Source organism: Manihot esculenta, chromosome 15 (genome assembly GCF_001659605.2).
Source record: "Manihot esculenta cultivar AM560-2 chromosome 15, M.esculenta_v8, whole genome shotgun sequence".
Classification (NCBI taxonomy): domain Eukaryota; kingdom Viridiplantae; phylum Streptophyta; class Magnoliopsida; order Malpighiales; family Euphorbiaceae; genus Manihot; species Manihot esculenta.
Window position 1 is genome coordinate 3,875,974 of NC_035175.2, and position 26,789 is coordinate 3,902,762.

Here is a 26,789-nt window from a genome sequence, read left to right on the forward strand (position 1 = left end):
AGTGTGTAAAAAAACAAGAAACAAACAGACAAACAAACAAAAATGTCTGAAATGAACCTCGAATCCTACCCCCCTGTGTTTCGCCGGCAAAACACAAACCCTGAAGCTCAAGCTCAAGCTCAAATCTCTTGCCTTGATGATAACGCCAAAGAATTGAATCAAGAATTTGATCCCATCCCTGTTGTAGATCTCCAGTGTCTCAACCTAGACGAGCTTGTAGAGGCTTGTAAACAGTGGGGCCTGTTTCGTTTGGTCAACCATGGGGTTCCTTTAACCCTTGTGAGCCAACTTGAAGATCATTCCAAGAAGCTTTTCTCTCTATCATTTGAATCCAAACAAGCACTGGTGGCCAGTAGCCCAGTGTCCTACTTCTGGGGTACCCCTGCCCTTACCCCATCTGGGGATTCCCTGTCAAGAAGCCCCCAGAATATCAACTGGGTCGAAGGTTTCAATGTTCCTCTCAATCAACTCTCTCAGTTTGAAGCTGAAGATCCCACGTTTGATTCTTTCAGGTATAGTTTTCATCTTTCTATGTCCCATTTCGTTGATTGTTTTGGAAACCTTTTAGATTTGTACAGTTCTTGAATAGGCAAATGAAGATTTGTAAGCGACGTACTGATTGGATTGTCCAGATCTTTTTCTCGGAAAAGAAAAAAAGAAAGTGAATTGTCAGCGTCAATCACTTTTCTGTTTTCTCTAGCGGCTCAACTATTGCATAACAGTGATGTGTATTAGCAGTAGATGAGTTTTTGATAGCCAACACAGATTTCAATCATTTTCTTCTAATTTCACTTTCATGATCTTTTATTCTACCTGATATATCATTCTTAAATAATTAATTAAATTTCAGTGTTTTTCTCTGATTGATATTTTGTGTTAAGTCAAATCCCTGCATCCCATCTGTACTACTTGTGGCAGAAAAAAGAAAAATCATTGCGCTTCTTTTTATGGTTCTTGATTTGATTTTCATGTTTGATGGATAAGAAGGTTCCATTTTGTTCTCCTTTTTCTTTGTCAATTATGATCCATTTGACATTTCTATAACGTATTTTTTCAATGATTTATTTAATATTAATTTATTATTAAGAATATATATAATTTTAAAATTTTTATTGAATTTAATTGTAAATTTTCAAAATAGTAAAAAATATATTTTTTTTCTTCAAATTAATCACCTTTTTAGTAACATTTAAAATAATATTTTTGTTTCAAAAAAAAAAAAAGAACCTTTTAATCACAATTCTAAATCAAAGTTATTGAAAGGTTGAAGATACTCGCACTTTATATCTTAATTTTTTTAATTTATATTTATTTTTAAATAACTTAAATTAAAATAAGTAAAAATTTGGTAACATGGTAGCTATTAAAAACATTTTAAAAAAAGAAAATGTATTAATTTTATTTTTTATAAAAAATATTTTTATTCCAAAAGCTAAATTATTGTGCAACAAAAGGACAAGAAAAAGTGTTTAAACTTTAGTTGGATCTTCCTTGTCCACAATTTGTTGCTTTCTGGACATGTTTTTCCCTATTGTTTCATGTAAGATTTGAGATTTTGTTTTATTTTTTTGAAAACAAACCCCTCCTTTCTTTTTCAAAATTATTTAACATAATAATATTGGATTTTTTTCCTTTTCTAAAATTTATGCAAAGTTTATTTTAATTAACGAGATTTCTTCTTCTATGCGCTTCATTATCAGACTTCTGTTGGAAGAATATGGAAGGCACTTGGCTGGACTTGCTACCACCATATTCCAAGCAATGGCCAAAGCTCTCAATCTAAGTCCTGACCAATCCAAGGCTTATCTCTCAGAATCCACAGGATTCATACGTGTGTATCGATACCCTCAGTGCTCAATGGCTGATGAGACATGGGGCATGGAAGCTCACACAGACAGCTCAGTTCTTTCAATATTGAACCAGGATCTTGGTGGGTTTGAACTTCTCAAGGATGATAAGTGGCTCCAGGTTCAGCTCATTCCTGATACGTTGATTCTAAACCTTGGAGATATGATGCAGGTTGGTATTATTTCTCTTGTTTTTTTTTTTTTTTTTTGATGATGTTTTTGATGAATATTCTTTGTTCAGGCAATAAGTGACGATGAATATAAGAGTGTTAAACACAGAGTGAAGCCGAACAAACATGGAGAGAGATACTCAATCTGCTACTTCGTTTTCCCCGCTGAAGGAAGTGTGATACAGAGTTCAAAGTACAAGCCTTTCACTTACAGTGACTTCCAGGCTCAAGTTCAGCAAGACATAAAGACCTTGGGGTCTAAGATTGGGCTTGACAGGTTCAGGTTCAACCAGACTGAGGCTGGTTAGCCAGTTATTCTTAGCTTTCTCTTTATCTTCTATTTCTTCTTCTTTTTTTTTTTTTTCAGAATTTTTCTAATTAATAGTGTGGTTTGCAATATTTGTTTCGAAACAGACGATCCTGCAAGCTGAGACAACCAACGGAGAAGATGAACAATCTCGTATGATCCTTCTTGTTGTAGTAATAGCAGATAATGGAGAAGTGGGCTTCAATGGAGTTTGGTGCCTGTGTGCATGAATGTGTGGGCAATAAGCTGCCTTCTTTTTAATTGCTTTTTCTTTTTTTTTTTTTTTATTTAACAAGCCAAGTTCCAATAGCCAATGCTAATGTAGAACAATGTCTGGGAAAGGCGGCACAATTAATATTAGCTTGTTGGGGAGTGTTCGGTTTGAATTTTTATTTTTAACTATTTAACTTATAATGTTTTTTTTAATTTATAAATTAATTTAATGGCTAATAAAAGAAAGTTAATAAAAATTATAAAATATTACTTTTTATTTTATATTTGTTTATTTTACTTTTTCATACATATTAAAAATATCATTTTTTAATTATATTTATCTTTAAAATATTAAAATATTTTAAAAAGTTTTTAAAAAATAAGATAAAAATAATTAAAATAATAGACAAGTTCATGTTTAGTTTTATAATATTTTAAAAAATTTATTAGTTAATTTTTTTAATTAATTTTAGCGATTAGATATTTTATTATTTTATATTTATAATTTAAAAAATTTATTAATTAATTTTTTAAATTTATAAAATGTATCCTAATTAATTTTTTTTTATATTGATAGTATTTTAAAATTTTTAAATATTTAATGATTAAAATTAATGAATGGATTAATGTAAATAAATATTTTAATATAATTTTAAAAATAAAAAAGTTAATGAATCTATTTCACATGTTTTTTTGCATTGTCCAATGGCTGTTGAGTTATGGCGACTTGCTGATTTTTCTACTGCTGTTAATTTTTCTATATTCATGGATTTCTTTATTCATATTTATAATACTTTTGGCAGAGAAAGGACTGCTCGTATGGCTATACATGCATGGAAGTTATGGCATGCCAGGAATGAAAGATTGTGGGTCAATAAAGTTTTGTCACCCAGTAAGATTCATCATGCTGCTAGTTCCTATTTTAATGATTATGTGGCTTCACTTGTGTCTCGACCAAGGACGTTATCCCACCCATCTGTTCCTCGTGTGCTCCCATTGGTTGAGGCTACCACTCTTGAAGTTGATTGGATTGCATTCATTGATTGTGCAGTCTTTGCTAGTGTTGATTTGTTCGGTTTTGCAGCAGTATTTGAGGACTTGGAAGGCTTCTTTTCCATTGCAATTTCGGGTTTCTATGAGGAGGGTGGGCAACCTGTTATTGCTGAAACTTTGGCCTTGCGTCAATATTTATCTTATGCTAGAGATTGTTTTCTTCAGGCGGGTTGTATTTTTACGGATAACCAATCCTTAGTCTTGGCTATTCGCTCTCCTCTGGATGATTTTTCAGAGTTTGGATTAGTTGTTTCTGATTGCAAAGATGTTATGCGGTCTCAGGGTAACATTCATGTTTGTTGGGTACGGCGTTCAGAAAATAGAGCCGCCCATTTATTAGCTAGAGAGTCTATTCATCATGGTATATTCAAGATTTGGATTGACATTCCTGATTGTCTCTTGGATTATTATTCTACAAGATAAATAAAGTCTTTCTTGATTCAAAAAAAAAAAAAATTTATATTATATAATTTAAATAATAAATTTTTCTAAAAATTACAGGAGGGGAATTAATATATTTATTTTGCAAGAGCCACCGAAAAATTATACAAGATTTGCCTATTATATCATTTTTCAATTTACGAATTATTAATAAAAAAAATTGATTTTTGTAAGACATTGCAATACATCTGACGTAGGTCTTATCAAAAATTGGGTAACAAGAATATTTTCAATTACTTTACTAGCATTTAGTAGGATAAAAATATTCTTTTATACTTTCATTAACCATGTGTAATTTCTATTTTAGTTGTCCAAAAACAGGAAAAATACATTATAAAGTCAGTAAAATATTAAAATTTATTTTTAATTTTTTGATGTTTGAAATGTTAAAATAATTTATCAATAAAAAATATTTTATGCTGAAATGAAAAATTAAATCATTTTTCAGAAAAATTAAATTAAAAAGTGTTCAGTAATTGTAGCCCCGACTCCCTATTTATCTATAATGTGCAGAAAGTTGGAATTCATGAATTACTTCCTGTTAAAAATTTTGATGTTACATGTGCAGGCATTTGCTTCTCGATTTGTTTATTGTCGTAAGAAGTTGGAGCTTCCACCCTGAGAAGATCAATGTCAATGGCGGCATTGGACGTCCTTTGGGTGCAACAACTACTCGTATGGATGGTATATTGAGAAGAAGAATGAATTCGATTACAATAAGTGAGATATCCTCATTTTATTCTCTTTTAAAAATTTATTTTATTAATTAAATAAAATTTTAAAGATTATTATTATTTAATTTTTTAAATATTAATTTAGTGTTCTGAATTTTTAAATTAAAAATATTTAATTTTATCGTTTCATACAAATTAAAATTACTATTTTATCTCTTTGTTTAAACAAAATTAACTATTTGTAAAAACTATATTAATTTATTCGGGTGTAAACGAACCGAGCCGAGCCGAGTTTTGAAGAGCGCAAGCTTGATTCGTTAAAATTTTTTCGAACTCGAGTCAAATTCGAGTTTTACTTATATCGAACTCGAGCCGAGTATTAAGAAGTTCAAGCTTGGCTCATTTAGCAAACGAGCTTAGACGAATCGAGCTTTTATCGAGCTGAGTCGAGCTTTTATCAAGCTGAGTTTCAAATAGTTCACGAGTAATTTAATTTATTTACATGTATAATGAGTTTTAGTTTAAAACTAATAAATTTAAAGCTAAAATAATTTTAGTTAAATAAGTATATCTATAAATTAGCATGTAAACTTATAAAGATGAGTTTTTAAATCTTAATGATCTAAATATATGCAAGTTTAAGAGTATAACTAAACTATATAGAGCTGAATTTTAAAAAATTCAGATTTGGCTCATGAAAGTATATGTAAGGTTTAGTTTATTTCTCTTATGATAGTAATTTCAGTTTACTTAACGAGACTTGTCATGAGCCTATTCGCGAGTCTGCTCATGAATTCAGAAATGAGTCGAGCTCACGAGTCTTAACGAGCCGAATACTATGGAGCTCAAGCTTAGCTCATTTACTAAACAAGCCTAAAAATTAAGTTCGAGCTTGGCATGTTTACAAATCGAGTCGAGCTCGGTCGAGCTTTTATCGAATCGAACCTCGAATAGCTCACGAATGGTTTTGCTCATTTACACCCCTATTTATTCTATATTGTTTACTCTTTAATCATTTTACAGAGGAAGAAGGTGCCATTGCAAGAGCTAGGGAGGTTAAATCCGAAGAAGTGAAATAGGTTTAATGTCTTAAGCACCCACTTTATTTAGCCGGTCTAGCATTTTCAGTTCTGATCCAGACAGACACGGAGCAGATCGGGCCGCCCGCGAGTTCAGGTTCAGCACGAGAAGTCCAGCCCAGTGATGTGACTTGAAAAAGGACAGCAAACCCAATCAATTAGCAACCTGTCCGCATGCACGCCGGAGAAATTAAATGGCCGTTTAGCATAAAGATGGTGTGCGCCGAAGGAATTAAATGGCCATTTAACGTGAAGATGGATCCTAACGCTAAACGTCACTAGCGGACAAAGAAAAAAAAATAAAGGGGAGAAAGCACATTTCTCTCCATTTAAACTTACATTACTAATATAAACCCGTTATTTTAAATTTCAAAATATCATGATTAAATATATAAAAGATTAACGAGTAAGATTTTATTACAGTATTATTATATTAATTTATTAAAATATAATATAAAAAATTTATTATAATAAAAAATATAATATAAATAAAATTATTAAATTAACATTATACAAAAATAATATATTAATTAATTAATATAATTATAATATTTTAATAATTAAATAAATTAAATTATGATTTGACCTCTTAAAAATAAATAATAAATAATAGAAAAAATAAATGACTGATACCGCTAGTAGCGTTGTGTTTTTATTTTTTTAATTATTAAAATATTATAATAAAATATTTATATTATATTAATTTAATAATATTATTTATATTATATATTTTTATAATAATAAATATTTTTTATAATTTTAATACATTAATATTTAATAAATTTTATTATTAATTTTTAAATAAAAAATTACTGTAAAATATAATTTTATAATTATAAAATTAATATTATAATATAATTAAATATATAAAAATAATTCAATTACGATTAAATATATAAAAATAATTTAATAATATTATATATATTTATCTAATGATTAAATTTTTTATTATTTTAATAAATTAATACAGTAATACTGTTATTAAATAATATCAGTAATTTTTTAATCATATAATAATATTATTTTATAATTTTATAAATTATTAAAATTTTATAAAAAAATAAATAAATAATAAAAATAAATAAATAATAGTCTGACACCACTTAGAATGGTGCCAGGCCCTTCTTAAAAAAAAAACAAATAAGCAGCGTCAGACTCTCTTTTTGACTATCATCTAATAGTCCTAACTCCAAATCTACAAATAATTATTTTACATCTTCAAATTCATAAATAATTATTTTACCCCTAATTTGGTAAAAAGCTAGTAATTTGACAAAAAGCCCGATATCGAGAGCTTTGTCAGCTTAGAGGAAGGCGACCACCAAAAGAGAGAAAGGGTCAGGATGGACGACAGCCCGATAAAAACAAGGCGACAGAGACACAGACACGGAGCAATTTTTAATACTCACGCCAACAGTGCTAAAAAAAAAAAAATCATTCCTCTTGAACACTAAATTACTCATCATTTGAAAAGAGCACCAAGTAATTCCTCTTGGAGTTTTTTTTTTTCTTGAATTCTTCTTGGAGGTTAGTTGGCCTACATCCGGCCAAGGGACACGCATTGAACAAAGTTAAATACACGGGTATGGATGTTCCTCGCACAAAAGTAATAAAATGGAAGACTGATTATTGCTTGAAATTTAGGTTGAAGCTTACCATAGACATGGCACAAGATGAAACATTCACATACAAGATTGCACTTGCTTCCATATTTCTTTTTGCCAGAAAAACATAGGGGATCTTGAAACCGGGAATTACTGAGGAAAGCTTGTCCGCGCTTTAAATGCTACAGACCCTCACCTCAAATTGCCTTCCTGGCTTCATACATTATTTCGCTTCTCACTCCAACAGAAATCTACTGGTCGGGGGTTCTGTTTGTGAATTTTCAGGACCTGGCTCAGCTCAATGCCATTGTGCAAAGCTATGCCCAACATGAGACCGTGTATCAATTCAACAAAGTAATTGAAGGAAGTGTCATCTGTCACCATTTAACTAAAAATTCATTCAACTCCTTTTAACATAACTAAATGTACTGTTCAACAAAACTTCAAAAAACAGCTAGTTTGGCCCCAAGTGCATAGTTCTTCTTTATGTGATGTTCCAGAAGGCTGGTTAACAGAAACTACAACTCTGAATTACCTTCCAAAAAAATGGCTTTTAACTGAAGAAGCATAAGACAGTTGAGTCACTGACATTTACTAGTGCAGATCAGGTTATGGATGACTTGCAAACTGGGCATGACGTTTTTCTGCCAAGCCATGGATCAATACACTGGCAAAAAAGAGGAGTCAAATATCAGTGGCTTAAATAAGTGGAAATGTACGCTCACTAAATTGCAAAGAATGAAATTCCTACATCTTTATGAAATTTGTGCAGGCAAGGAAGATGACGTATAGTTTCTCCAATAGTTGGGGTTTCTAGACAGATTGCACAAGTTTCTTCAAAGTTCTCCGTCTGCATAAATACAGAGTACAACACAATCAAGAAGCAAATATGCAGAAAAGATTGCCTATTATCCTCGATGCCTTTTCCAATTTCATTCAAGCACATGCATCTCCAGCATATCATATTCAACTTACCTGTACTACAGATTCTGGCAAACTGTTAATTCGATTGACCGGTGCGCCAGGTTGGTGATTGTTCTCATCAAGGGCCAACAACATTTCATAATCATTTCTGCAGCAACAAAAAAGAAACAAAGATGCAGGATATATCTTCTAAGCTCCATATGTTTCACAAAAAATAAATCTGTGTAAAAGATACTTTCCAAAAAGACATTTTTTAAGCAAATAATTTATTTTATATTTTTTTTTGGTTCCCATGCAGAAAATCAACCAGAAATTATCTGTAGGCACATGGAATACACTGGAAAATATCGATTTTCTTTTAATATATGACTGCAAAAATGCTTAAACATATGCTAACTTCAATAATTTTTTTTTTCCAAATTAGTAACAAATATGAGAGAAAAACATGTTCAAGTGATATGCTTCTCCTACATAAATAAGCTAAAAAGGTTGCAGACAAAATGTCAACTTCTAATTATTCAGTACATACTACCATTGGCGGCTGAAACAGCAATACCGCCTACGAATCTAACCAACCACCAAACACGCTATGCAATCATGCCAAACAAGGTCAAAATAGTCAACAATCAGAAAGAAACACTAAAATGAGAGAACTGATAAATAAAGAACTAAGACTGCACTAAAATGAGAGAACTGATAAACCAAGAACTAAGCCTATGTTTTTGTTCAATGTTTAAAAATGCCAACAAATGCTAATTTTTTTCCCTCTTTAAGGATTTTAAACAAGCTAACTAAATGGGCAACAAGAATAATGCAAAAGTTAGCAAACAAGAACAGCTTGATGTGTTGTGTCCATGCACGTTGCCAATTTGGCATAGAAGCAAACCATCAAATGATCACCAAGCAGGATCAGCATAGCAGATACTGGTGAATGGTGATGGCTCAATGCAAAAGGCACAGCTGCACCTAGGTACTTCTCTAGGTAGACATGTTCATGATTCACAAGACAACTCCTTAAAGTTTATGCTATCTCAGTATAAATTTGGATGATGATAATAATAATACTGAAGTGGGCAAACCAAATGCTTGATTATCATCTCATTGAACAGAGTAGATTAATTCATATACAGGGCAAAGTCTTACTCATTGAAATCACGCTGAACACGAAGAATGTGACTAGCCGTCATACTCATATCACTGAATTCCCCTACTGCATCCTCTAATGCTTCCAATATATCAAGTCTCTGTTTTGAGAAGCAAGAAATCAGTTTTACTGTTAAGTTAACCACAGGTTCATACCACCTGATCTACAGAGTAAACACCAATAACACATGGAATACAAAACAAAGGTAATGTTTGAAATTAAAAAGAGAGACAGAGAGAGAGATGTTGAAATTTAAAGCAAAAAAAAAAAGGTTTGGACCAAAATTAGAATGTCTCAACATTTTCTTTTTAAATGATCTTTTTGGACCATAATGACACAGGTTAGACGATGTTCAAAGACCAAAATGTCACAACCGTATATAATTGGCAGACATAGGCATTATAAAAAAGCTACAAGAATGAATAAATAAATAAGAAATTGCATTCAAATTTAAGACATCTTATCATAGACAAGATATCTTATCTAAAATACAGAAAAGGCCTAAAGTATTTTAAACTCATTCCTTTGAACTAACAAAAATTTATCCTAATACTGAACAAACTTTCAGATCTGAAACTCAGAACATATTCAATATTCAAGCTCCCAAATGAGCTAAAAAGCTGCAAAATCTTAAATCAAACATTGTGTAAAGTGTGAACTTTGAACAACATTCAAGTCGATCAAAACCAAAAGCTCTCTTCAAATGCAATACATCATTAACGCTGGCCTGCAAAGACTCGGTAGGGAAAAAAGCACATTAACAATAAAAATTAAAAATTTCAGATGAGGTATAGAAGATGACAATGTGAACATTATACCATATCTAAGTCCATGCCCAGAGGAAACTGGAGACTACTCGCTCTAGATAATGCTGCATGAGAGTGGTTTCTGGCTCTAGGTAATGCAGCAGTAGATCGGTTCAACAAGCGATTTCTCAACGATGTTCTACCAGTAGGAACTTGAGTTTGGGCTCGTCTCCTATTTGAAGGGTTCTGAAAGGACTGTGGCTGGGGCTGTCTACTTGCATTCACTGTAGCCGAGTTTCTCTGCATAAAATGCAAAACAGGAGATGCATAAGACAAGTTGAAATCATGTTAATTGAATAATTTTGGCAGATTATTTTTCGAAGTACAATAACATGAGTCCTTTTTCTGCTTCACAATTTTGCAGGATGGCTGCATAATTTTATGAATTTAAAATGGAATCCAAATTTTAAATGAACAAGGCACTTATGGATTTAAGATTAATATTGAGTCTACAAATAGTTAGATACCTAAGCTTTTAATGCTTCATTGTTTAGATTTCCTGAGTTGTCCAATGCAATTCAATCCCTAGATGTGATGTTTATGAAATTCTATATATGATGCTTAGAATCTTTTATCTTTTCTTTTATTGAATTCCTAGCTAGTAGCTATTCTACAAAATGTTTAGATTTGATCTTGTTTCATAAAGCTATTCCCAGCTGCACCACATCATTTAGAAAACAATGTTCAAGACAAAGAGGCAGAATCTACTAAAACAACAATACAAGGGTCATCAGATTTTTCTATCAAATGAATGAAGTACAAATCTCGATGGTTGTGGCAGTATAATATTGATGAAAGCTTTTTCAAGGCTACACAAGTCACTGATAGCACACTTACGAGACGTAGTCTAGGGCGATTTTGACTAGAAGCAGTGCGGAATGCATCCTCCTCCTGCTGCAGTACCCATGCTATATTTTCATCAATCTGTTAAATATTCAATAAATGTGATAGGCTGACAGATAAAGTGGAAGAATAACAAAGTAATTATATAACATCAAAAGGAGTGGAAAAGGAGAATCAGTTTTAAGAGAACAAACCTCACTGCCTCCATATACTGGTGCCTCGTGGTACAATTGTTCTTGGAGTTCACGAGCCAACATTTCATCTGCTTCCACTTGTCTTGCCCTAGAATCTGAGTCGTCATTCATGGAACCTAATCCTGGAGAAGAGTTGTTTCTCCTTTCAGGTAACAACTCATCAATTTCATAACTTGGTTCCAACATACTCTGATGCTGTCTATTCAAGGTTCTGGACAATCTTGAGCTGGATGACTCCTCAGATGAACCAAGGAAAAAGATTTCAGAGTCATCAGGAACCGTTGTAGAGTCACTTTGATTTCTCAAAGTCAACCTATGTTTCCTTTGCCTTTTACTATGTACGTTCCCAATATGATGGGATTGACTTGTTTGATTGAGCCCAGACACAGGCCTGGAAGCTGTTTGGCCTTCACCATGGTCTCCAGAATCACTTGTAATCTTAGTAACATTTCCATTACCATTATTTCTTCTTACAACTCTGTCTCTGCGCTGCTCATCAATAAAGCATTCATCTTCACCTTCCATTTGATATATGTTCTTTGTATGGTTCAGCGTACTTCTCCAACCACCTAATAATGAATCTCTGCTGTCACTGGTTTCATTAGCTGCCTTGTTATTAGTCCCACAACTGCAGTGGAAATAAAGATCAAGAAGCCAAAGTTGATCATCAAGACAAGATAGTTATACCCACACCCACCAGTTAATAATCAGAAGAGGAGATGTAAAGAACAAAGAAGAGCAATAATAAAAATGTAAAATTAGTAATATAAGTTCAACAGCATGATATTTTCTAGCACCTACGTAATACATCAAAGTTTGAGAAGACAGTGCTAAAGGTCAATAAGACTCACAGCTGATTCCTTAATAAATTAGTACACTAGGTGAAGCGGGAATAGGAGACATCCAATCAAAAAGTGTGGTCACAGGTAATTACCTGGTAGATGCATGACCAATTTTTACATTATGCTCTGTTGATGTAGATGGATGAAATACCACCCCTTTTCCTTTTGCTCTATGACAATTATTCTCTTCAGCGACTATTTCCCTGATATCTACCTCAGATGGACCATCAGAAACCATGCTAATAACGTGATCTTTTTCAACATTGGTGGAACCAACTCGGTGACTTTCAGCTAATTTTCTTGCACTAGTGGCTATATTATGTGGAGAAATGCATCCGTTTCGCACCAATCTTTTTTGTCCAGTTACTCTTGGTGAGATAACAGGCAGAGCAGAAGCAGACAGTTGTTTTTCAATTTTTGGTTGAGATCCACCAGTGGGACCAATCCCTTTTCCATCATTTAAAGTCAAACCAGAACCATTACATGCATTCACGCCTATCTTTTCCTTCCCTTTACAGGAATTGCTGGATGTCATAGGTGTGAAACGTAAGTTGGAGCCACCACTAGATGGTACTTGAACATTTCTTGTCTCTTCAGCCTGCAGAGTTTTTGATGTCCTGCATGGAAAAGCCATGTCAAATATAGCTTCCTCTTCCATATGAACACGTGATCTCAAAGGAATTTTAGTAGACTCAGGTTTTCCTTTGTCCACATGTTGTGTTCCAATAGAAAGTCGGGTTTCAGGCTTGGAGTTATAGGCCATTGCTCCTCTTCTAAATAAAGGAGCATTCTTGGAACGACAGGAATTTTCTGATGGAGCAAAAGTAATAGATTTATTGCGAGGCACAAATCCATCCATCTTCACAGAAATTCTTTGAGGATTCAAGTGCCCATTTTCACTGCTCCTTGCCCTTGGCTGATTCAAGCATTCTTTATCCCTAAAATCAGTTCTTGAAGGACCAGGTGCTGATGAATTACTTCCTTTTCCTGATTTTGCACCATTGATATGCCGAGCAGTTAATCTATCAGGGGTATCAGGTATATCCACTACCTGTTCAATGTCCATCTCCTCCATTCCCTATCAGGTAAAACAGAGAGTATCAAGAGAATAAACACACATTTATCACCTAATTCAAACACTAACTGGCAACTAAATAATATAGAAAATTGAAGTTATAACACCTCCATGTGGATGTATAAAGCAAATACACAAATATAAGGAAAAACACAAATTCAGACACGCAGAAAGAAAGAAAAGCAACTATTGACCCAGTGCAGTCTGCCAGTCTCCTGCCAAAGCAAACTGCCAAATATAGGCCAACCAAAGAAGTTCTTTAGGAGAACTGTAACAGCATCTACACTCAAAAACCTTGATGAAAGAGAGAAACCCAAAAAATAGGAGCTCAATGACATCGAAAGTACAAAAATCCTAAGTGTGATTTGGAATAGCACTGAAGGATAGGTTTCATTGATGGTGCTGGAATAGCAAAATGTTCATAAAATACACAAACAGAGGCACATAAGCAGACACAACGCCCTTATATGCAAACATGTTAAAATTGTAAATACTAGCCCAACAGCAACAAGAAATCTCCTTAATACAATTTTCAAGGCTCTAGAATCCCTAGATCAGTATCTAAAAACATGCAAACAGAACATAAAATATAGTTCAAGGGAAGTACCCAACAGAAATTATAATCTAAAATGCACTGAAGCAGATTCAATTCCACTAAATCACATGGGATATAAGAAAATGATACAAGGAATTGCCTTTATAGTCACATCCAACAAACTATGATAGTCGACCAACAATATAACCAATCCGAGGAAGAGGAAGACTAGGTGAAAGCTACATTTTTTTTCAATTGAGAAAGGGCTACATGAACTTAAACTTCCTCTTCGAAGGAGATAACTAACGACTGAACCAAAATCATTACTTAAAAAAAAAAAAAAAAAAAAAAAGATATTTTTGATGAGCGCAACACCATCAGACCACAAAATCAACTGCAAAATTATCACGACACAAGAAATCAACACTAATTTGCGCCTCTATGAACTAAATCAATGATCAACCCCGAATTGGCATGATAAGAAATTTAAATAATAGGAATACTAAATAGGGAAAATGTTGTTTGTCAAATTTGAACGTTAGAACATTAACCTGAAAAAACCTAATAAAAATATATACGAGAAAACTACGAATCATACAGTATTTGGATATCAAACAGCTAAATTTGAAAAAAGAAAAAAGAAAAAAGAAAGAAATTTGCAGCTCGAATTTATTTAAAGAAACGAAGAAAATTGGATTAATCAAATAACTAAAGCGATATTTACCTGATATCGGTGTTATCTTGAAATCCAACACTCGCTATAAAAAAAAAATCCCGATCACAGAGGAGGGTCTCTGCAAGCAAATTCCATGCGCTCATTTGTCCTATCTCTTCCTCCCTCCGTCACTGTACTCGGGGGGCGCCATGGATCGGGTGGACTAGGTTCGGGTCGGTTTAGCAGTATCTAAGATATGCCCTTTTAGCTTAGGTCAGCCCAAGCCCAATCTAAAATCAGAAAGATAAATTCAATTTTGATTAAATATTTATCCCAGACTCAAAACTGATAATGGATCAAACTTGCAGATGATTGCTAATTATAAATGCATGTTGTCCAATTTTTTCCTTAAATCACAAATCAGTTAATATTATATATATATAGATCCGAACATTTATAATCAGGGTCGAGATTTTTTTTTTCCTTTTTTGAAAAACTAATTGATTTACAGGTCAATTTATTATTAGAATGTCATTTTGCGTAATATGGTTACGTAGAAAATAGGTTAATGCTCAGGAATGATTTTCCTAGAATATAATGACTCGGGAAAATCATTCTTTTCAATTATGTTAACAAAGTTGTTTCTTTTAAATATTATTTAAATGTTATAAAATAATAATACTTGAGATTGGATTACAGGGCATATTTGGAAATCTTCTTATTAACTCCCCTCCTCTCAATAAATACCAATCGAGAAAATAATAATTTGGGAAAACAAAAGGCTATTTAACCCTTTAACTGACCAATAAGGAGAAAGAAAGGTTTACCAGGCAGAGTAAAAACTGTGAACACTATGGCTTCATTTGCACTAATTTATTTGAAAAGACAAACTAAATAAGCTCTTTTTATTTATTTTACAATATCTTGCTCTTTTCTCCCTCCATGATTCACGCTTTAAAAAGAGGGGAGATCACCTTGATATACACGCAATCATTTAAGATGAAGCTGATGGTATTCTTGTCTTTGCATGAGCTCAGTGCCATTGCATTACAAATTTACAACCAACAGACTTCAGATTTGTAGACAAACGATGAAATACCTACAAATGCTCAAATGTTCTCCACACAAGTCAAAATTGCAACGACAAATATTACAGAATACTAAGAAAGCAAATAAATAGTAGAACGTAATGAAAATCCCACAGAAGTTGAGGAAGGGCCAAACGAAAATCCTAACAAGAGCCGGAATAAGGTGTCCGATGTGGCAGCCTGGCAAGCAAGATTTGTTCTTCCACCACACTCTATAGTCCTAAACAACATGTCCTCTTCACTACTCATCAGTCACACATCCCCTGGAAGCCGATTGCACGTTCTTGATGTACTGGAAATGAACAAGAATTGCTTCTACGTTAAATACATCAACTAGATTATAAGGAAAATATATCACCAAAGTCGGTTCTTCTTTACCTTGAACAAGACTCCACGTGTAGCCTTGTACGGAGGAGGGCTCCAATTCTTTCTTCGTTCTTCCATTTCCTGGTCTGTTACATCAACATCTATTCTCCTCTCTTGGGCATCAATTGTGATGATGTCACCATCTCTAACAAGACCAATTGGACCACCTTCCTGTAGATAACAAGGCAAAATACTCTCCATTAACATGTTAAGATTATTATATTTCAATATCGCAGTTTTAATAACAATGGCCGTGAGCTGCATCATGCCATCAACATATGCATAACCGTCCAAGTTGCATGTTGAAATAATTGAGTTTTCTCTGCTTAACTAACATTTAATATATCTGACAGTAATGACATAGATAATTACAATATCCCAAGCCAGAAATAAAATAAAATAAGCACCAAAGCCAGAATAAGTAATGAAAAGAAAATGCACCTGTGCTTCAGGGCATACATGACCAACAACAAATCCATGTGAACCTCCTGAAAACCTACCATCAGTCAACAATGCACAGTCCTGTAGGATTCAACAGAAATCAAGTCAAATCAAATTCAAAGAAATTTGTACTTTTTGTTTATTAAAAAAAGAAATCATCCAAGAGCATCGATGCAGATTCTAAGTGGAAAATAAGAATTCAAGGAATTTGTGATCAAGGTCAAGGTAAATGTCAATTTTATTTTAACATGGAAGAAAAATGAGAAGGTCAAGTTTTAAGATTAACCAAGCAAATTAGATGCCATCTTGTAATCCAACGAACCAAAAAATTATACGACTCGAGTCAACTCACGACTACAACAGGCCACCACTTATGAATCAGAACTCAGATTTTATATTGATATACCTTCCCGAGACCAGCTCCCATGATTGCACTTGTTGGGGTTAGCATTTCAGGCATGCCTGGCCCTCCCTTGGGCCCCTCACCTCTAATAACTACTACTTTCCCCTGGCAAATAACATATAGAAACCACATTAATATTACAGTTCCTCGCATAACTCCACTATAAAATCTTGCAATCACGTAAAACAATAAACTGGATACTAATCCAATGAATTGACAAAACCATATGATATGTTCAGATAAATCTTAGACAGGCATAATAATTACAAGGCAAAGATGAGAGATGGTTCTTATAGAGCCTCTTCTTCAAGATTCAAACCTCTATTAGTTTTCTTGTTATGTACCATAAGCCACAAAGACGGAATAACTGATATTATGGAGTCTAAAACATACTTCCACTGCCTCAAAAATTCTATCTGAAAGATTTTTACTAATGGAGATGTTGAAGAAAGCCTTGTCATGTTTCTAATTGATCAACTAGAAAAATGCATTAAGATGTAGATTTTGTTAAATAATTACCAATTCAGAAGGGAGAGAGGACAAATGCAGCCTCGTCTCACCCAAAAAAGCAAATGTAAAAGAAAGATAGAAATCTAGGATTATCTCCAGATCTGTAAGGAACAGTATAAGCAATCAGCGACAAAGGACAGAATAGTCAATAATCAGCCATCCAAACCAAGAAAAGGTATTCCATAGTTAACTCCAGCACTAATTCTTTTATAATGAATAGGAAATATAAAATAACTATGGCTTTCCTCACAACCAACCAAGTCTTTTCCCAAGGAAATTACCAAAATTCCCCAAAAGCAGTTTTGAAAAATAAGTGCCAAGACTTAAATTCTAATCCCTGTTAAATTTCCAGTCTTGCTGCTTCAGTTATCACATAAAATCGACCAAAAAAAAAAAAGCAATCACATAAAAAGATTAAAATAAAAAAAAGGGTGTTAGAGTTACAAGCATGCTGTCAGTCCTACAAAGTTCAACAACCTTTAAGGCCCTTTAAAACTCTGGGCCTGAATTGGTTATGCAACACAAGAAACTGGTGACGAAGTGATACAGGGTAGAACACACATATGCTAACCAATATGCTTACCTTAAAATTCATAGGATTTTCTGATATAGCTGCCACCATAGCTTCCTCTCCTTCAAAGACAAGTGCAGGACCTGAAGAATGTGTTTGTTTTCAATACACTAGTCTTTGAAGTGGATTAAACAATAGGTAAAACAAGTAGCTGGACATGGGACATTAAGAAATAGAAACAGCACCAGAGAAATAGAGTCCTTCTTTTCCAGTGATTTTTGCTACAGAACCCTCTGGTGCGAGATTTCCCCTTAATATTTGAATGTGACCTGTTTTCTTGATGGGGCTCTCCAATGACCTTATTATGTCCTGCAAGATAAAAGAATGATGAGAAAGTAATAGTTTTGTCCTATAAAGAACAATGTTTTTCCTCAGCTGCAAGAAAATAAAACAGAGACAAAGAATGCCATTTCACCTGCCCCTCAGACAAAGGTGGGCAATTCAGTACATTTTCAGCCAATGTCTTCCCAGTCACTAAAGAGGAAATGTATTCAAGTTAGTGTTGAATTATTAGATATGAAATTGCTCCACTGAAAATTTGCAATAATCAATTAATGCAAAAAGATATTCATATAATTCCAATTTTACATACCAGTCAAACAATCCCCATCCAGAAAACCAAGTTCCAAAAGATAGCGAAGGACTGCAGGTGTTCCTCCAATCTATGAATTTTGGACATGAGAAAGGATGACCAACAGATCAAGTCAAACGAATGTTAGATAAATATGAGGTGCCACAAGGGATGCAAGGTCAGCGATGACAATGATAAGGAAATATATTTAAAAAGTCTGCACCTTATGCACATCCTCCATGACATATTTGCCACTGGGCTTTAGATCTGCAAGGAACGGAACCTTATCACTGACCTTCTGGAAATCTTCAAGTGTTAACTCCAGTCCAACAGACCTGCCATGATCTTATGAGCTCCAGATGATGTAGTTATCAATAGTATCCAAGGGACAATTATCCTTACCTAGCAATTGCAATTAAGTGTAACACAGCATTGGTAGACCCTCCCAATGCCATGACAACAACCATAGCATTATGTAGTGACTGCCGGCTGATAATATCCCGAGGTTTCAAGTCCATTTTCAATAATTCTAAAAGATACTTTCCAGCTAAGCGGCACTCATCCAACTTCAATGGGTTTTCGGCAGGTATTGAAGAGCTGTAAAAATAAATCAAATAAAATGCTACAAACTGTTAGCTAAATACAATTTGAATGATTCTATGAGGTGGTGTAAACCTGTAAGGAAGAGACATTCCCATGGCCTCAATAGCAGAAGCCATTGTGTTAGCTGTATACATTCCACCACAAGCCCCTGCACCAGGGCATGAATTGCGGACTACATTTTTTCTATCCTCATCGCTTATGGAACCACTTACATACTCTCCATAAACCTGCAAAAAGGATAAAAATAACACAGAGAGACAGATTATTAGCCACAGAAGTGGAAATTTTCATAGCACAAAATTACCAAGTTTCTAATAGAAAATATGTTCTAATAGAAATTTTTATAACACAAAATTACCAAGCTTTATTGCTGCACAGCAATGACCTTAATCACAAAGTACTAAGTGGTAAGAGTTGCATCATGTAAACTTAGTTTTAAGACAAATACAACCTTATTTAACAAAATTTTCATAAATTCGAAGTCTCAAAGCATCATATCCATGTCCAAGCATTCAAATGTAATGGAGGGTAAAGCAAAGAGCAAAAGTAACTGGGATTCAAAGTAACACTAAATGATGAATCATTTGCCAAGAGTTAGATAAAATGACAACCTCAAAGCATGCCAATCATAATCCAATACCACAGGTATCGTCCTGCAGAGGAATAGTGGCACACTTTCTCTGAAGTATGAATCCATTGAACAAAAAATACGAATTTAAGTTCATTGCCTATCATATCACTGGAACCTCATTGAAGATTGAAAAGACAGTGATTGAAGATATATAATGTCATTCACAGTGACACCACAAATATGCTTTATATCTACCATATGCAATCAGCACAATAATATCAAAGCAGAAAATTGAGCACGCACCTGAAAGGCCGATACTATATCATAAGAATGGCCATTAAAATGACCAGGCTGCAAAAGAAGAAAATATACACAAGTCACCTAAAAAACTGCAGAAAACTAGAAATAAAAACACAATATAAACCCTTATGTAAGGCTTTAATGGAAGGAGCAAGAAGGGATAAAGGCAGGCTTCTGCCAAAAAATGTGGGTTTATATCCAATAATTAGTAAATGACTTTGAACATATTAGAACTTTAAGTTTGGAAGGAAAAAAAATTGATATCTCATACCTTTATAGTTCCACCATAAACCATAATACTCGGTCGATTGAGCCTCCCCATCGCCATAATTGTACCTGGCATCTACAGCAATCAAAAGAAGTAAATTCAATACAAATGCACAAAACTCTGCAACATAAAACCTACTGCACCAGAACCAAATCCAAAAACTCATTGGTATGGAATAAAATATACACCCTACAAGATGAAGCCAAGTGGCACCACATGCTGCGCCACAGGGCACCAATGTCAGACTTGAGAGTGTTCCATGACAAAGGAAGAGAAGGACCTAATCCAATCTGGTATTCCTACTCTGATACCCTGACTTGAATCAGCACTCACAACTCCAATTCTTGAGTCTTCAAAGCACATCAACCCAAAATACTTCAACATTTAAGATGAACACGCATGTCAATATTCTCCAACTCACATGAAAATTGAGAAGTTCATTGTAATGGATCCAGCTCCTGTTGCTGAGCTAACATTTTGTGGAATACCACCTTAATCCTCCTAACATGGAAAAGACGCCAAGCACAAGCCCAAATAAGTGGGATCCATAAGATCCACTTACTCCTAACAAAGTCCACAAGAAAACTAAACAAAATAGTTGTTCAACTACTTGTGACTTCCAAGTAATGTGTGACATATTCCTTTTAGCCAGAAATTTCAAACATACCTAATCACCACAATAGGCCTCCAACTATCCCAGGGACCATGCCACTTACAAGTATAGATTCTTCAATTCCCAACACAGGTAATGGTTGAAATTCAGTCTTAGCAAAAACATATTCCCTACTCTTTCAATACACAGTCACTAGACTAACTTAACCGTCAGAATTTCCATGAACCACTCCGGCAGTAACTCTTGCAGGAGATTAGGCATCACTACACCATCACAGGTCCCTCCGCTTCAACCATTAACAAAAACAACTACCCCATGCCCCTCCCAATAGAAGGGAGAGTAGGTTATACATGTCAAGATTTCAAGGACATGCAAGTTTTTTACTGCATCACATATCATTGATTACAAAAATCAATCCTCATCAACTACTAAATATACCAGAATGTTGCCTTTAAATCAAAGCCCTCAAAAACCTCCCCAAATAGAACAGAATAAATATCATATTCAGATCAGTCAAAAGTAGAACATTTATTGATAAACTTTACATTCTAGCCAATAGAAAATATCTAAACCAATGAAAACCTAAAATTATAAAACATATAAAACATTAAATAAATACCACAAGACAATGCAAGAAAAATGATACACGAGCATTCTTGTAAGTAATAAAAAACACCTTAAACCTCCGTTTTTCTAACAACAAATAAAAAAAAAGGGGATAACCTTGAATAGAACAAAATCACTCTCGCATTCAGAAATGATAAAAGATCATCAAACAGAGACGACCAGAAAAGTTCAGATAATTCATGCAGTTGTCAATAAACAAGTATGTTTTTTAGTAGAAGACTGCAATAAACTATAAAACAAAATGTTTCGGCCAAAGCCCTGAAAACATCACCAATAATCCCTCAACATCCATAGTTCCATACCAATAAACACCGACACACAGCTTCTACACGATCAGCAATCAACAACATCAGTCACCTACACCCACCAGAATACTCCAAAAAGAAAACAGATGCCCATACTGAATAAACACAGCTTCCAAACCAGAACAAACACAACATTCTACACCATCAGCAATTAACAACATCAGTCACCTATACCCACCAAAATAAACTCCAAACAAAACAGATGCTCATACTGAAAAAGCTTCCAAAAGCACCAAGCACAATCAGGCATTTTCGTAAAAACCATAGATAAAAACAAAACTGGGAAATTTTCTTACATTTTTATCGCAACCAGGGATGGAGATATTCCCGTCATACCACTGAGCACTCATGACAGTCTCAATACTATCAGCAATCAAATCTCTACTTTGCAAACTGTAACTCATCCCTCTAGTTCCCATAGAGATAGCATCACTGACCCCAATTGTGTTAAACCTGAAGCCAACCATCCCTGCCTCTTTCACTCCTTCCTTAACAGCCTCTGACAGCCGCAGCAAGTGCATATTGCAAGTGTTCCCTTCGTACCAGACTGAGGAGATACCTATTTGAGGTTTACTGAGGTCTTCGTCTGATAAACCAACTCCATGGAGGATTGCTTGTGACCCGCCTTGGGATTTGGGTTCAGTGACGCGAGAACTGTACTTGTTCAGTTTTTGAGCTACGGTAGATGCCGATGAAGGCTCTGAGGTGACAACGGTCTGCGACTGGGCTACAACGCGGAGGGAGGAGGGCCGTGTGAAGAAGTGAGGCTGTCTAAGGGCGCCATAGAAAGGGATGGCGGCGTTGATTGGGTTGGCGGGCGGCGAGACGAAGGTGGATTGCATGGTGTCGCGTGGGACGGTGGCGGCGGAGTAGGGGGAAAACCGGGGGAGAAGCTTAGGAGTAATGGGAGTGGGGAAAGGAAAAAATGTAAGTTGTTATAAGTTGCGAATGCACGTGACCAATACTGTAGAGAAAGATTTGGTTGGTGTATCGCCGCGTCGTGTTCTGCTGTAATTTTATTTTTATCTGATTTTGTTTTCCCAAGAGTTTTTATCTGATTTGTCCAAGAGCTCAGTAGGGTTTTTGCTGTTTCGCAGCTTTTGCAACGCCGATGGGGATGGATTAAGTCCAAATCTCAATTCTGGAAATACTTCGTCAACTGAGAAGTGAAAGAGTGTGGTGGAGCGAGCATGCTAGACACGTGTTTTTCTCTTGAAGAAAAACAGAAAGTTGCGCCGAGGCTAACTACTAAGGTAGTTGCTACTAAGGTAGTTGGACATAAACCTATAAAACGTGATTTTCGACAACGTTAATGGATTGGATACTCACTCGAACCGTGGGTCCATTAGGTCCGCTAGAGAAGTGAGCTCGATGGAATAGAATGGCCCAACACAAATCTGAATTCCGAATAATAATAATAATAATTTCTTAGTTCAATTATTTCTTCAATTGTGTCATGCACCACTCATATACTCAAAAGTAACCTTTCATGTGGATACCATCCCTCTTTTTAGATTTTTTAGATAGAAAAATTTTCTCCCATGATGCTTTTTCTCTTTATTCATGGGCTTTCAGAGTTCGATTTTTCTGTCGACACGTTTTCTCTATTCCATTTAAGTAGGGGCCTATATCACTACCAGGTTGGGCTTACAATCACCATATCAGTGCAATTTTGATGAGACAATGAAGAAGTCGGCTGACTATGGGCTTAAATCCACTGGAGAAGGGCTTGAGTGTGTTGTGCAGTTTCTAGTTGGGCCCAGGCTCACCATTCAAACCATGGGTCGGTGCTCCACATCGTGCTCCGCGGCTACTGAGTTGATGTCATACTTGCAGGGTCAACTTTTACTGCTTTCTACTTTCACGGGGCTTTAATATATATATATATAGTGTAATTATAATAAAATTTATAATTTAGTTTTTATTAGTTTAATATTAAATAATTTAATTTTTAAAATTTTATATTATTAATAAAATAGTTCTTCCATTAAAATTTATTATTAAATCAAATAATTTAATCTTTCAAATTTTATTTTTTATACCGATTTAATTTTTTTAGTTAATAATTTAATTTTTATAATTTTAATATTTATAGTAATTTAATCTTTTAATTGAATTGAATTTTTTAATTAACATTTAACTGAGGATAAAATTAATAAAAATACTATTTTATTAGTAAAATAAAAACTGAACGATTAAATTATTTACTATTAAATAAATAAGAACTAAGTTTATGGGTTGTATTAAATTTCAGATTCTATAATATAAATAATTCTATATATATAATTTTAAGATATTAATAAATAAAAATTATTAAAATTTTCTTATATTTTTATGATTTCATATTATTAATTAATTGTTTAATCAAATTACGCAATAATATTAGTGTCTTATTTAATCTAATATTTTTCATGAGGTAAAAAATTTATTAAATATTAATTTTTTTATATTAACTTATATTCTATATTGCTATTATTTTTATGTTTTAATTGGACTGAACATTTTTTATAACACTAAATTATATAAGCAATAGATTTATAGATTATATATTATAAATAAATAATTATTTATTATACTTTATTTTTATTTTAAGTGTGATAAATTATAGTTCTAAAAAAATTAAATAGAATTTAAATTGTATTAGTTTTATTTTTTATTATAATATTTTTTATAAAAATAAATTTAAAAGGAAAAATGCTTTTTGTTTTTTTAATATGAACTGTTACATTATATATTAAAATTATTATTTTAATTTTTCGGTTTTATAGGATGAAAGAAGTTTTTATAATATTTTATTTTTTTAATTACTTTTAATACAAATCAATTTAAAAGGAAAAAAAATATTTTTTTTAATTTATTTTGAAAGTGTATATTTAATGTTACAAGACATGTTAAAAATATTATATTAATTTTTCAGTTTTTCAAGGTGAGAGTATAATTAATGTAAAATAAAATTGTAATTAAAATAATTTAAGTACAAATAACGTTAGAAATTTTAAATTTATATAAATCTTATAAATAATTTAAATAATAAATATTTAAAAATCAATTAAATATAGTATTTTTTTGAATAATATAGAAATAGGACGGGTATTTTAAATAGTTCATTATTACTCTCTAATATATAAATTAAATACCATAAAAATAGGTCAACATAAAAATTAAAAATATAATTAAAAATATATTGAGTTTGATTTAATTTTTTTTAGAGTTAATTTCTATATTTTTAATTTTATTATAATTATGCCCTATATTTTTTTAATTCAAAAAAATTCTTTTTTACTAATTAAACTTTTCTTAAAATTATTTCAATTATATCTATCATTAATTGTGTTATTAAAAACTAATAAAATTGCAATATTACTCTCACATCATTAATATTAAATCAGTAAATTTTAAGGTAAAATTGATAATAATTTTAAATTTTAAAATTATAATAAAATTAAAAATATAAAATTTTTTTATGATTACTTATTTTATTAATAATTTTTTTTAAAAAAATAGATACTAAATTTATAATTTTATATAAATTAGATAATTTTTTAACTGTTTAATAAGTCAAGTTATAAATTAAATATTTAATCTATATATTATTAATTTTTTTAAAATTCACTTTAAATATTAGAATAATTAAAAAAAGTAATAAACTAATATTATATTTTAGAGTTAAAAGAATAATTTAAAAAATATTTTCTAAAAATTATTTTATTATTTTTTATAGTAAGGTAAATTATATTAAATATTATTTTAAATTATATTTTAATATTTTATAACTTATATATTTAATAAGATTATTTTTCTATCTATAATTTTAAAAATAAGGCTAAATAATAAGTATATTAAATGGATTCAATAAAAATCAATTAATAATAATTTTAGTGATCATAATAAATTATTATTATAAAATTACTGATAATAATAAAAAATTAAATAATAATATAAATATTAATTTTTAATTATATTTAATAATGAAAAATAATAACTTGATAATTTTATAAATTTTTAATTATATAAATAATAGTAGTGTGTATTTAGTTATATATTAAAAAATTAGAGTGTAATTAGTAAAAAGTAAAATATTGAGTGAAATTATAAAAAAAATAAAATATAAAGTTTTTTGTGATTAATTTTAATTTTTACTAACCTGTTACAGTGATATGGTATTATTGACGTCACGAGTAATTTAATAATTTTATTAGTTTTTTTACTACACAAATAATAGTTTAATGCATTTGAAGTAATTTTAAAAATTTTAATTTTAAAAAATATATGATATAATTACAATTTTATATGATTAACTTTATTTTATAATTTTATTGATTTTTTAAAAAAATAAAAATTTATAATTATTAATTTAATTTTAAAATAAATTTATCATTTTTTATAGAAATCACATTTTTTTATGAATTTCATATTCTTTTATTTTTTTCATAAAATTTTATTTTGAATTTAAGTTGCTTTGAACTTTTAATTTATATAAACAATGAAATTACATGTTTTTACGTTATATATATTTTAAATTTATTAATTTAAATAATTAAAGACATTTTTAGTAGTTTTATTATTTCTCCTTCTTTTTGCAATATATTAATTATAAATTGTAAATACTTTTTTTGAATTGTAATATAATATTAAAAATTAATTAACGAAATAATATATTACTTAAATTAATTAAAATATAAATTTGCAGTCAATTTATTAATAGAAATAAAAACTTCTTTGATGTGTGGTTTTCAATTTTTTTAAATAGAAATTGGCTTAGATTTTTTTTTAGAAAAGAAAATAAGAATTCTTAAAAAATAATTTATTATTTTCAAAATTATTCTTATATATAGTTATATTATTTATTATAATAATGTTAAATTATTTATCGATAACATTTTTCTTTTTTTTTCACTGTTATATGTATTATAATTTTTTTAAAAAATTGAATTGATGATAAGTTTATATCTCAACAGACATTAAGCATTGACGTGGAAAAAAAAATCACCGTTTTGTAAAATAAAATATTCAATTTTAATTGCATAAATGAAATTTTAAATTTCTAACATACCCACGTGTATTTTACGCTGATCGAATTTCTGACTGGTGATTCTAGAAGTATTTCAAGCAATGATAATTGATTAATAAATTAATAAGGAAAGAA

General features: G+C 31.9%; 3 protein-coding genes across 3 annotated transcripts; 1 reads left to right on the forward strand and 2 right to left on the reverse strand.

Annotated features, from left to right (window-relative positions):
- LOC110601467 (gibberellin 2-beta-dioxygenase 6) lies at positions 1-2,648 on the forward strand. The gene is made up of 4 exons (XM_021738616.2): positions 1-512; positions 1,701-2,019; positions 2,089-2,320; positions 2,432-2,648. The coding sequence occupies exons 1-4, from the start codon at positions 43-45 to the stop codon at positions 2,446-2,448; spliced, it is 1,038 nt and encodes a 345-aa protein (XP_021594308.1). The 5' UTR covers positions 1-42; the 3' UTR covers positions 2,449-2,648.
- Positions 2,649-7,391: 4,743 nt separating this feature from the next.
- Positions 7,392-14,641, reverse strand: LOC110601718. The gene is made up of 9 exons (XM_021738979.2): positions 14,476-14,641; positions 12,234-13,219; positions 11,300-11,927; positions 11,100-11,186; positions 10,275-10,502; positions 9,456-9,556; positions 8,364-8,460; positions 8,140-8,238; positions 7,392-8,055 (listed from the first exon to the last, which is right to left on the reverse strand). Exons 2-9 carry the CDS (start codon positions 13,214-13,216, stop codon positions 7,993-7,995), a joined length of 2,286 nt encoding a protein of 761 aa, XP_021594671.1. The 5' UTR covers positions 13,217-13,219; positions 14,476-14,641; the 3' UTR covers positions 7,392-7,992.
- Positions 14,642-15,282: 641 nt separating this feature from the next.
- LOC110601862 (dihydroxy-acid dehydratase, chloroplastic) lies at positions 15,283-22,724 on the reverse strand. Its single transcript, XM_021739225.2, has 14 exons — positions 21,940-22,724; positions 20,102-20,173; positions 19,834-19,881; positions 19,032-19,186; positions 18,759-18,953; positions 18,580-18,691; positions 18,378-18,447; positions 18,201-18,259; positions 17,971-18,094; positions 17,798-17,868; positions 16,708-16,809; positions 16,302-16,382; positions 15,873-16,031; positions 15,283-15,786 (listed from the first exon to the last, which is right to left on the reverse strand). Exons 1-14 carry the CDS (start codon positions 22,483-22,485, stop codon positions 15,736-15,738), a joined length of 1,845 nt encoding a protein of 614 aa, XP_021594917.1. The 5' UTR covers positions 22,486-22,724; the 3' UTR covers positions 15,283-15,735.
- Positions 22,725-26,789: the final 4,065 nt, after the last annotated feature.

Coding starts and splice junctions, on each gene's coding strand:
- LOC110601467 (XM_021738616.2), top strand. CDS start 43: ATGTCTGAAATGAACCTCGAATCCTACCCCCCTGTGTTTCGCCGGCAA. Junction 513..1,700: donor CCCACGTTTGATTCTTTCAG/GTATAGTTTTCA, acceptor CTTCATTATCAG/ACTTCTGTTGGAAGAATATG. Junction 2,020..2,088: donor ACCTTGGAGATATGATGCAG/GTTGGTATTATT, acceptor TTCTTTGTTCAG/GCAATAAGTGACGATGAATA.
- LOC110601718 (XM_021738979.2), bottom strand. CDS start 13,216: ATGGAGGAGATGGACATTGAACAGGTAGTGGATATACCTGATACCCCT. Junction 11,187..11,299: donor CAGTATATGGAGGCAGTGAG/GTTTGTTCTCTT, acceptor AATATTTAACAG/ATTGATGAAAATATAGCATG. Junction 8,056..8,139: donor TGCACAAATTTCATAAAGAT/GTAGGAATTTCA, acceptor CTTTTTTGCCAG/TGTATTGATCCATGGCTTGG.
- LOC110601862 (XM_021739225.2), bottom strand. CDS start 22,485: ATGCAATCCACCTTCGTCTCGCCGCCCGCCAACCCAATCAACGCCGCC. Junction 18,448..18,579: donor TCATGGAGGATGTGCATAAG/GTGCAGACTTTT, acceptor CAAAATTCATAG/ATTGGAGGAACACCTGCAGT. Junction 17,869..17,970: donor AGAAGGACTCTATTTCTCTG/GTGCTGTTTCTA, acceptor CACATTCTTCAG/GTCCTGCACTTGTCTTTGAA.